Source organism: Leptidea sinapis, chromosome 2 (genome assembly GCF_905404315.1).
Source record: "Leptidea sinapis chromosome 2, ilLepSina1.1, whole genome shotgun sequence".
Taxonomy (NCBI): Eukaryota; Metazoa; Arthropoda; class Insecta; order Lepidoptera; family Pieridae; genus Leptidea; species Leptidea sinapis.
Window position 1 is genome coordinate 3,660,169 of NC_066266.1, and position 11,944 is coordinate 3,672,112.

General features: G+C 34.4%; 1 protein-coding gene across 1 annotated transcript; it reads left to right on the plus strand.

The window, feature by feature from the left end:
- Positions 1–1,162: 1,162 nt before the first annotated feature.
- On the plus strand, positions 1,163–11,345 carry LOC126976417 (thioredoxin-related transmembrane protein 1-like). The gene is made up of 7 exons (XM_050824743.1): positions 1,163–1,348; positions 4,183–4,350; positions 4,770–4,944; positions 6,497–6,598; positions 7,720–7,851; positions 8,330–8,407; positions 8,878–11,345. Exons 1-7 carry the CDS (start codon positions 1,170–1,172, stop codon positions 8,971–8,973), a joined length of 930 nt encoding a protein of 309 aa, XP_050680700.1. The 5' UTR covers positions 1,163–1,169; the 3' UTR covers positions 8,974–11,345.
- The last annotated feature ends 599 nt before the right edge of the window (positions 11,346–11,944 follow it).

The following is an 11,944-nucleotide window of genomic DNA, read 5'->3' on the forward strand; positions in this document are numbered from 1 at the left end:
CCATAATACCTAATCACTTACAAGGAGTGTAAGCAAACTATTGGCGCCTGTTAAAATGTTACGTTTTACACGCAAGTATTTTGCTTGAAAATATGATCAGGCGCGCAGTCAGTTCGAGGTTCAAGACTCCTAGGAGACGTGCCGCGCCTGTGAGCTATAAATTTTCGCTTAAGCTTCACTGTAAGAGCCTTTGAGCTACAAATAAATAGGTGTTTTAGACAGAATTTTTTTCGATCTGACACCAACTTTATGAGCACTTCCATTACGGCCAAAACATCCTCCTTCCGAAAAAAAGAAAAATCATAACCGAATAATGAAATAATGAGAATAAATGTGTAATTATGTAGGAAAATATGAGTCAAATATTAGGTAACGGGTGGCTGTTAAAATACCGCTATTTAAATGTAGACACGTCTACCTCGGACAAACAATCCAGTTAGGCAGGTCCAATTTCGCGAGTTGGTAGGCCCCCCACAAGATGGACCGACGATCATGGCAGAGACGTCTGCGCTTATGATCGAAACGGACTGCGGAGCTTTTCTCTGGTTTGAACTCCATATTATAGCAGTAATAGTCAATATTTCATTTCCTGAACTAAGCTCATTGACTGACGGTTGGAGCTTGGAGAGAACTGAATTCTATTACGATTACACATAGAGAGCAGTCAACAATGTCATCGGCGAGAGTGATATTAGTACTTTCATTTTAGGGATACGGATATCGTTGGTACCAGTATGTACAGAAGTGGTGACATTCTCATTCCATAAAAACCTTTGACAGCAAAGTGCACTTAGTGACATCTATGTACATGTCTCAGATATACATACTCTTGCTTGAAAATGTTCAGTGTGCTACACTGCCATCTACTTTTGATGTCAATCAACTCTTAACAGTTAACAGATTCATAATCATAACAGTATCATAAATAATTGTAATATCGTATAAATTAAAGATAGTAAAAATTCATGCAACTTAGTTTTAAATACCGTAATTAACTTGAGTTCCAATTTAGTTTTCTACAATTTTGTACATTTCAAAAATATTCAATTGAGCTGTGATACAATTCTCTCTTTCTAAAACGTCACAAATGACAGTACTTCATAACTATCAATAAGCTGTCAAGTGTCAACGTATTTGATATTGATAGGTAACTAAACTATTAACTAGGTATGTCAAAAATTATTAGAAATTCAGACATGGCGCGGCTTGCAAGGATTTCTTCGGTGGTAAATTTTTGCCTAATTTCTACATTACTTTTATGTATTTGTACAAATCCTACTAGTGCAGATGTTGAACTAAATGAAGACAACTGGACACAGATCCTAGAAGGCGAATGGATGGTGGAATTGTAAGTCAAATATATCACCGGCGCATTGCCGAATTTTTAAAACGTGTCAAATTTTTGTGCTAAAAATTCATCATTGTTCATAAATACTTTATAATTATTACTTAAAGATATTAATATGTTCCTGTCCAATTATTTTCATTACTTCTATATGAGTTATTTTAACTTTGAACTTGTGTATTTAGCAGTGACATTCCTAGAGTTCAATAAACTCGCACAAGGCCAGAGGTCTCCATTTGTCCATTTATTGAACCGTATCGAAGCATTTATTGATTACTCTATAATCATTATTATTAATTTAGAATGTATTCCATTCTATTCTTTATATCTTTTCGCGAAATAGTATCCTTATTAGTCATAATATGTAAATCTTTATTTGGTAGTTCTGTAAGGTGATATCATGCATCGTGGGTTGCTTGCATAGCTACAAACACGACGCCTACCGCAAGGTTTTTGCATCTTGTTCAAAACGAACGCATAAATAACCTTATTAATCACACTATGATATTATTACAATGGTTATAAACAACATTCAGTACTAGATATGCTTTATTTTAATATGATGGCCAAACTATGTAAAATTTTTATGGGACCAAATGGCAAACATTTCGCATCAAAATAAAGAAGAATCACGAAAATCATATTATAAATGTCGAGAGTAATCGGTTTACATACATAATAAAAATACTGATTGAATTGAGAACCTCCTTTTTGAAGTCGGTTAAAAATTAACAAATCCTTCAACATTTTATAATAATAATATGTTTATCCTCTTTCCTTATAGTATGTCCATATGTATTACAATCATAAGTTGTGTAGATATGCCATGAAAAACTCGGCGGCTCAAGAAACTCCCCAGCATTCATTTTTTGCGCTCTTTTCAATAAAAATATACAATATTGTAGTCATTTATATCGCTATAAAATAATCATAATATAGTCCCAGGCTGTGCAATCACTTAGATATTCAGCTGTGGAGTAATAGGATTATTTTAAAAGTGTATACATTTACCCTTAAAGCTATAATGTATCTTATGAAGCCTACTAGAATTAGTTACAAGCAATCCCTTATTTCTAGTGTTATAATAATGAAAATCACTATTAAGAGCAAAAAGGTGACGATTTTTGTGAACATATATTAAATTTTCATAAATGTACTGGCAATATTTATTTCTTTAAATTTTTCTTCAAGAGACTGTCTATAACCAAGCTGATATATAGCATGAACAGCTCTCTTTTGCAGAGCAAACACTATACCAATGTCAGCAGCATGACCCCACAGTAAAATACCGTATGTCATAATGCTGTGAAAATAACTGAAGTATACAAATCTAGTGGTCGCAACATTCATGTACTCTCTAATCTTTCTACAGACTTTTTCTTTTAAATTTAGCCCTACTATGCTCCTTTCTATGGAATTCTTGGATATTTTGCAAGTTTGTATTATAATAATTATAATAGTGGGATCAAGAATGTATATAATTATATAGTATATCTTAATATATATAAATTATGTGACACATTGTTTGTCCATGATTGACTCCTAAACTAATGAATGGATTTTAATGGGGATTACTTCATGGAGTGCATTTTGGTCCAACTTGAGAGATAGGATAGTTTTTATTTCGATTATTTCGGACGGATTTATCGGACCCATAATTATTTTTATTATCAATATTTGTTTTGTGTGGACATATTTTCTATGAGAGAATTTACTGACACATGGTTTGACAGTTCCGCTGTGAAACAATTTTATTATGACAACATTTGGGAGGATTTTTTACGAAATAATTCTTGATGTTTTGAAATATTATTGACAAATTCCTATAAAACAGTATTTTTTTATTATCTACAGAACAACGTCTGTCTGGGCAGCTAGTATAATATATGTTATGCCTTGCTTAAGTTTTCAAGTCTTTTGTTAGGTAACATATAATATGCTTTAGTTACAAAGAGGCACCATGACATAAATGACATATAATTATTGGTACCACAACTTGGTAATGGGTTATTTATCAAGCAATTAAATGAATTAAATATTATGTATTGCAATTTGAAAGCCCATTGAGTTTCTTACCAATTTTTCTCAAGTCTGAGCTTTTTTAAATGGGTTCTTAATCAGGCTTTCAATAAGTGATAAACATATATGAATTTGAACAGTCACCAAGAGAAGCTGAACTTATAGATGTGTCAGTGGCGCAAAATGTAGAATTACATTTTGCGACACATTTGCCGTTGGCTCTTTCACCAAGGTTTGATCCTTTCAAATTTATATGCATGTTTATGCTACACTCCATAAGGGGGGAACAGATGAGCAGGACATTTAGGTGATTGTAATTTTTACGCCCTGCCCATTACAATGCAGTGCTGCTCTGGATTCTTGGAAAATTCAAAGGTTAAAACATAGTGTCCTGTAGCACGAGGGGTAGGCAGAGGAGGGTGCTCCTCAGTCCTCACCCCTGATACTACTCCCATGAAATTATGATATTTTGAAAGTTCCTCTTCCCCTCCCTAATTTGTAAACGCCTTCACTGTTATGTAAAGTGACACGGAGTCCTCTCTATTTTTACTTGTACATGTTTTACCTGTTTTGAGGGTAGAATTTTTTTTCGTTATTTCCTTGAAAACTGTGCATTACCTTGTAAGAAAAGTAGTAGCACTATAATCGTGGACTAAAGCTCTATCAACTATAATATTTTTACCTCCTAAATCGTACTACGGGATACTAAGTCCAACCCATTTCACTAACTATGCCGCCCATCAGTCCGAAATACAATAGTACTTACACATAACTGCTTCACGGCAGAAATAGTAATATTTGATGTTATTTTTTTACAGTTATGCACCTTGGTGTCCAGCATGCAATGCCCTGTATCCAGCATGGAAAGAGCTCTCCAACCGAGCCTATGGCAAGAAGCTGGCTATGAGACTTGCAGCTGTTGACGTCACTAAATCTCCAGGGCTCAGCGGCCGATTTGTTGTCACAGCTCTACCTACTATATTCCAGTAAGTGTTTTATAGTTGGTGTTGAGTAACAGTGGAATTAATTGTGCAGCGTTTGTCTATGGCTAAAAAGCCATTACACTTAACTATCATCATCATCATATCAGCTAGAAAATTTTGTATTTTATTAAAAAAGTCGCAAAAATATATTGCTGGCAGAGAGTTTCTTGCACTGCTTCTTCTCTCTCAGAGCGCCATTTGTTTGAGCAGTTTTCTTTGTAGTTGTCCTGTTCGAAGTGCCATCAAAAGTAATTAATCGAAGGGAATCAATTTAAGAAAAATTTGTGCCTTTTATGCCTTTTAATTCGCATTAATAGATGTTTATATGTATAATCATTGTTACTATATATTGAAAAAGTAAAGAACGGTTAATTTTAACTGTTATATAGAATTACTGTTAATATGAATATTGTAATATACAGCGTCAAAGACGGAATATTTCGCCAATACAAGGGTCCAAGGGACGCGATTTCGATGCTCGATTACGTAGAGAATGCCAAATGGAAGCAGGCGGAACCAGTTCCATCATGGAAGGCGCCAGACTCGCTCCAGATGGGTGTGGTGGCACATTTCTTCAAACTCAGCCAGGGTTTAAGGGTAAATTTTTATATAATATATAAATCATAAATCCAGTGTCTTGATGTTTGTTTCTAGTGAACTCCTAAACTAATAAATGTATTACTTCGTGGAGTGCAGTTTAGTCCAACTTGAGAGTTTTTATTTCGATTTGAGTGAGACCCATACTAATTTTTAATTCCAATGTTTTGTATGCACATATTTTATATGACAGAATTTATTGACGGATTATTTGACAGTTCTGCGGTGAAACAATTTCATTATAACAACAGGAAGCTTTTAGAGGAGAGATATTTTACGAAATAATTCTTGATGTTATGAAATATTATTGACAAATACAGTCTTTTATTTATAATGTGTTTGTTCTACCAGTGGGAGGCTCCTTTTCACAGGATGCCGGCTAGATTATGGGTACTACAACGGCGCCTATTTCTGCCGTGAAGCAGTAATGTGTAAGCATTACTGTGATTCGGTCTAAAGGGCGCCGTAGCTAGAGTAATTAGTAATTACTGAGCAAATGAGACGTAACATCTTATGTCTCAAGGTGACGGGTATTTTCAATAAGTCTGAGCGGCACTGGATTGTAATAGGCAGGGCGTATCAATTACCATCAGCTGAACGTCCTACTCGTATCGTCACTTATTTTCATAAAACAAAATATTATGTACAGAACAACGTCTGTCGGGTCAGCTAGTACCTGTAATAACAGAGTAAAACAGGTAAGAAGTGAAACTTATTTATGATATATAATTTTATCTACTATTTACAACTTCACAGAAATTGGGTAGATAACCGTTAAGAAAATAATAGTTTAAAAAAAAACTAAAAAGCACGCTTTATATAAAATTCAACTAAAAAATAGAAAATAAATTTAAATTGAAAATAGAATAAAAAAATATATTTTATTGTAAAAAAAAGCGTGGGGTGATTTTTAAGATATTATTAGAATAATAATTCTTCTACACCCCACGCTTTTTTTTTTACTATAAAATATATATTTTTTACACTATTTTCAATTTAAATTTATTTTCTATTTTTTAGTTGAATTTTATATAAATCGTGCTTTTTAGTTTTTTTTAACTATTATTTATTTTTCATTTTTTAGTAAAATTTTATCAAATTAGTCTAATGTCATCGGTCCTCGATATATCTACAAAGTTTGAACGAAATCTAGCCGTTTAAAGTGGGTCAAAATCGCGCCCAAAGAAGTCGGATACTAGCATACAGGTGAAGCTAATATAAATCGTATAAAAAAGAAATCCGTATTAAATTAAAGACATTTTATTATTTATAGACATTCATACAAATAAGTCTTTTATCACTTTCAAACTAATATATTATTCTTTACAGTACTATACTGACTTTGATAAAAAAAAAACAACATGGCGCGTAACCGAAAATCGTGACGATTTGCTATAGAATTTCTCTCATGCGTCGATAAAGAAGTTTCGCATCAAAAACATATCTGTGTATACTCCATAAATAGACTCAAAACCGGCTGCAACGATTCTGGCACACTTGTACCATAATGTACTATTAATGTGCTATTTGAATATAATATTTATAATTGCAGAGTGTACACACTATGCTCATGGAGACGTATGGCCTGCCAACTTGGGGCTCCTACCTGATATTCGCTGTTGCCACCATATTCGTTGGAGCACTGCTCGGACTGGTAAGATGAAGCTATAATGTATATGTATAAACCGTGTGCTCGATCGACGTCAGTTCTGACGTCCGTCCATGTTGCGTTAAGTGCTCAGCTGACAGCAAACTTGATAGCGCGTGTACAATTACGAAGAAAAATGAATCCATATTAAACCTCTTTAATATGTGAGTACTATTTTCGCAAAACGATTACGGAATAAAAGACGGAGAAGATATCATGTTTGCCCAATTATTATGGTGCGTCAAGTTGATGGAGAAATTCATACAATATATTCGAACACGAATTTTTCTTTACGATGTTACATACGCGCGTGCGGTCCTACTGACCAGTCAGCGGACCGACGAGCTCGAGCGACGATTCTCGTCAGCGCAACGTAACGCAACTGTTTGACGACCCCTATAGCCCAGTGGTTAGTGATCCTGCCTACTGACCTACGATAGTTACGATTTTTATCTCAAGTAAGAGATAGACTGAATTTTGGGAACAGCCGTAAGACGTTTAATTAATTATATACCCATATAGCCCAGGTGTTAGTAACCCTTCCTAGAGGTCCCGGGTTCTAATCCCGGTAGGTGCAATCATTTATATGATGATTATGAATGTTTGTTTCCGAGCCATGGATGTTTATATGTATTTATATATGTTCTAGTAAGTTTATTGTATTAAATATATCGTTGTCGTTTACCCATAATGTGCCTAGTTTGGAGCAAGATAATTTGTGTAATGGTGTGTCAATATTATTAAAAAAAAAAAACTACGCGCGTAGTTTTTCCAAAATGTTTAATACAATATTTGGAAGGACCTCACTTTTCATTTCTTGCCGTTATGAAATTTGAAATACATCTCACCAGTCGACGCTAATGTCGGGGTTTTATATAAGAATAAGTCTTTAGGTCATAGCAAATTGTTGCCTACTGTAATAAGGTAAGATACTACTCTCAAAGGACGTCAGCGCTGACCGTCGGTCGAGCACTAAATGCAGCATTAGCTCAACATAATCTCAGCTGTCAAATGACTATAAATTAAATTTAAAAAAATTTTACTTGAGTACAGTCTGAGGACGCTCTATTCTTGTCAGCCTAAGAGTCTGAAAGAGTATCTCGTGTTACTTTATAATATATTTTCAGCTTCTCGTGTGTGTGATAGACCTGTTCTACCCACCACGTCGCTTCGAGAGAGTGCTGGTAACGAGCGACGAGGTTGAGAAACGGAATAGAAACTATGATGAGAAGAAGTCTGATGATACGAGTATATTCAATGTGAGTATTTCCTACAGGTGATTCCAGATATTATAATAATAGTAATAAGAAAAATTGCAGTTGCAGAGATGCCGAGAGAAGTGAAAACTTTTAGTATTAAAATTAAATTTTATAATGGTTAAAAACAATTAAATTATTAATTTCAATTTATTTTTAAAACTTTTTTTCTATTACCCATACAATAATCAAACAAAAATACAATTTTAACAATGCACAGTATATAAACATTAAACTTTTCACAAAATCCATTCAATTTCACTGAATAAAGCATAAATTACTTCCAAAATTTATTAATATGCGCCCCAGGCTATCTAATGAATAAATTTCATTGCATTGCTATTTTATCTAAGCCAGTGTTCTCAGGTGTATAGGTCTGGTCTGTTCAGATGCGTGGATAATATGCTACATAAGTATCACAGCATCAGTAATACAGATTTTGTATATGGGATGATATAAAATACTTGATATTTGTTCACAGGAGCTGATAAATGATGACATAATAGATGATGAAGAGAACATCCACAACAGTGATGCCGAGAAGAATTCTCCAAGCGATGTAAGTATTCATATTTTTTAGCTGGTGAATGGAATAAAAGCTGTCGTACATCCCGGGCTACATTGATCTTAAATTCATAGCCCCGGAAAAGAAAATACGAATGAAAGTGCCGCTCAGTGTACAAGCCATTCCCATGGTTATATATTATACCACATGGAGGGAAAGTAAGTAGTTGTTAGTTACTGACAGAAAAATAAATACTTTTTGTACTTAACCCAGATGCATTTATGATTTTTCATCATTATAATAATAATGAGCATCACAACACAACACCTTTACATCAATTATAATAGTGGTTTAATAAATCGTTGTTTATTTAATAATAATAATATCCTAGTGATGCTTGTTTTGCACACCGTACCTAATAATGTGCCTAACCGTGCTAATAAATAGTACTTTAACACTTGATTTTCTAAGGTGCTCTAGAATAAGTTTAAAGTGCAATTAAATTAATATTACTTTATGTTTAGACATCAGATGAAGAGAAAAAGGATGATGGGGCTGGTGAGGGAGGGAAGTGTGACAAACCTGAGGCAAGGAAGAGGAGGCCACGGAAGGCTGATTAGATCTCGGAAGGAGGTTTTGTGGCTCGTATGAGGGCTTAACCCGCCTCGTACCCTTAGTGCTACATTTCACTGGGACACCATAGCGGCGCAACCAGTCGCGCCACTGTGGTGTCCGTAAGCTACCAAACTAGACACCAGAGTCACGACACCACACTGAGACAGTATCAAAATTTATCTCGAAGAGATAGCACCAATGCTGTAGGTAAATAGGAAAAGAGAAAAGTTTAAGAGAAAATAGAAACAGTGGTGGGTTTATTCTTATATAGCCTTAGCGTTTCATGTTTAGATCTCAATCGGAATTATCTAACGAGGAACAATTCTAAATCTATGCTCTTATATGAATTTCGGTAATAAATCTTTCTGTATCGAAATTATTAACAAACTCATTTCAAAAATAAGCCCACAGTGCACATGTATTGCATGTAATGAGGTGGTAGCTTCAGTGGCGGCCGAGTGAGTGTGACATCATACACCTCTAAATAATTAGTGGTGGCGCGACCAGTAACTTTATTTGCACCCGTCCGAGCTGGTCGCGCCACCAGATTGGTTCTCTCAACTCTCTATAAAGCTGTATATATTTTGTTGGTAGCGGCGACTGGTTGCGCCACCTTGGTGTCCCAGTGAAATGTAGCCCTAACAGTAATAATTGTACTTTGCGGGCAGCAAACATACGTTTTAGTTTTAGTATAACGGGTAAGACACTAACAATATTTAAGGAGAAGACTAAATACTCCCTCATCGTCGTAATAATAATATAATAAAATTTGGCACTTGAAATAAAACGTGGATAATCACCACACTTATATGCGAGTAGTAGTTAAGCGCAAGCACCGACAGGTCCGTATGTCCGCTTCCCCGCTTCATACTTTCCAATCGATTAGTTTGTAATCCGTGCGACCATGTGTTAAGTAATTAATTACTTGACTTTCGGTTAAGCTTACCAAGTAGTCAATTATATCCTTGAGTACTGTTAGTGTCACACCCGTCAGTATATTCTGATATTAACGATATCCGCTAATAAATACGCGTCTATATATATACTATATAGCTTACACTATCTTTGAATATTACATTCTTACGTCATATAAATTAAACCTCAATTATACTAGACACCATACAGATACCAGTCATAACGCGTACAAGGTGGTTGCGCCACCGTGATGTCCCGGTGAAATAATAACCTTTATAGTGAGTGTCATTTGGTTTGCAATAGTTTGTCAAATCCCTATTAGTAGGTAATTATTATTACCAGTATAAGATATTCACACAAATATTACTATAGATCTTAATGCATTTAACTTTTGTATAATAATTTTATTATTGAAGTTACTTGGGATATTTTGTGTCGCTCAGTATTTACGTAATTATTTTTAGTCGCACCAAAATTAGTTTTTAGTATGCACTGAGTATTATTGTTTAGTTGGCCGTTTTGTATCGCCGGTGTTTATGAGCCGCTTTTTATAAGATTTTTTTAAAATGTCGAGAATTTTGACAAGTTTAAATTATTAATGAAAATTAGTGCTATTTTATTCCGTTTTAATATTTTTGACAAATCCTTGCAAGAACACACATAATGATGTTCCCAACTTATGATTTTTTGTTTTTAAGATAAATTTTAAGTATTAATTTTTCTGAACAGGTAAATCTATATATAAGAAGCTTTCTAGTTGTATATTAATAATCGCCCATTCATTTTTTATTAATAACATTCCTTTACAATTGAATCACAATAATGCTCAACCAAGGCTTATTACGTATGCAGGATGATTTTGCCGCGCAGCACAGTCAATATCGGTCAGTGAACTATTTCTAATGTCTTCTCTATCACGCGTATTGTTGCGTCTCGCTTTAACTGGATCTTATTGCGAGGTATTAAGGGGCCATCCATAAATTACGTCACACGTTAAGGGGGATGGGTGGACGTTTGTCCAAAATCTTGTGGCATCACATTTTTTCAAAATATAATATTTCATATCTAAGTATTACAACACTAAATTTAAACTACATACCTACTGAACTTGCAAATATACTTGATATTATTTTTTTGTTCTGTTATTTTTCATGCCATTTAAATGGAGATAACAATAATTATTTTGGAAGACTGCTGTTTAAACAATTTCATACGTTTATTAATGTATAATTGTGAAATCATTCTAGTACGTGGGTCTCTCACAAAATCATGAAATTCGTGTGACGTAGTTTATGGATTGCCCCCAAGGACATTGACCAGATGTTTTTGTGCTCTGTGATTATTAGATAGTAGATTAGTATAGAATGTTTAATTGTTAAATTGCCTTGTACAAGGACTAACAATTATTAATTTGTATAATTAACAGTGATTCGCTAATTATTAATTAAACGTATTTATAGTATTTTGTTTTTCATTCATTCACATATTTTTCTACTGAAAATATCAGTAGTTTTTATCCTTGTAATACCTGATACCTGATCAGTGGTGGTGTGTAAATCCCACAATTCCTGAATAAATTCAATAATAGTGTAAGGCTTTGTACACAATAACAGTTCCGTGCCTCAATATTAATAATCTAGGTACTACTAAGTATCATACTCAAGAAAGGCTTGACCAATTGTGATGATAATTGGAATAGTAATTTTTGTTTGCAAGAGGAGGATAAAAGTGCTGAAGGGTTTTGTTTGTGTGTTTTTACATTTTTTAGACACAAACTTTAATTTTCACGATTACAAACTCAAACAGGAACTCTGCATCCCGCGCCGTATTGTTGTATTCCTCTCCAGCTAAGGCGGGAGTTAACCCTTCCGCAGCTGAGGTGGTATGACCATCAAGAGAGAAGCGACAGACTAAAAGAATCAAAACATGGACATACTGCTGTCTGCGAAATATTACGTGAAAGGGGTTTTACTGAAAACAGCAATATTGGACAGTGTAACAGCGTACGGGTCACCTGACGTTAAGTGATCACCGCCGCCCACATGCTCTTGCAACAAGGAA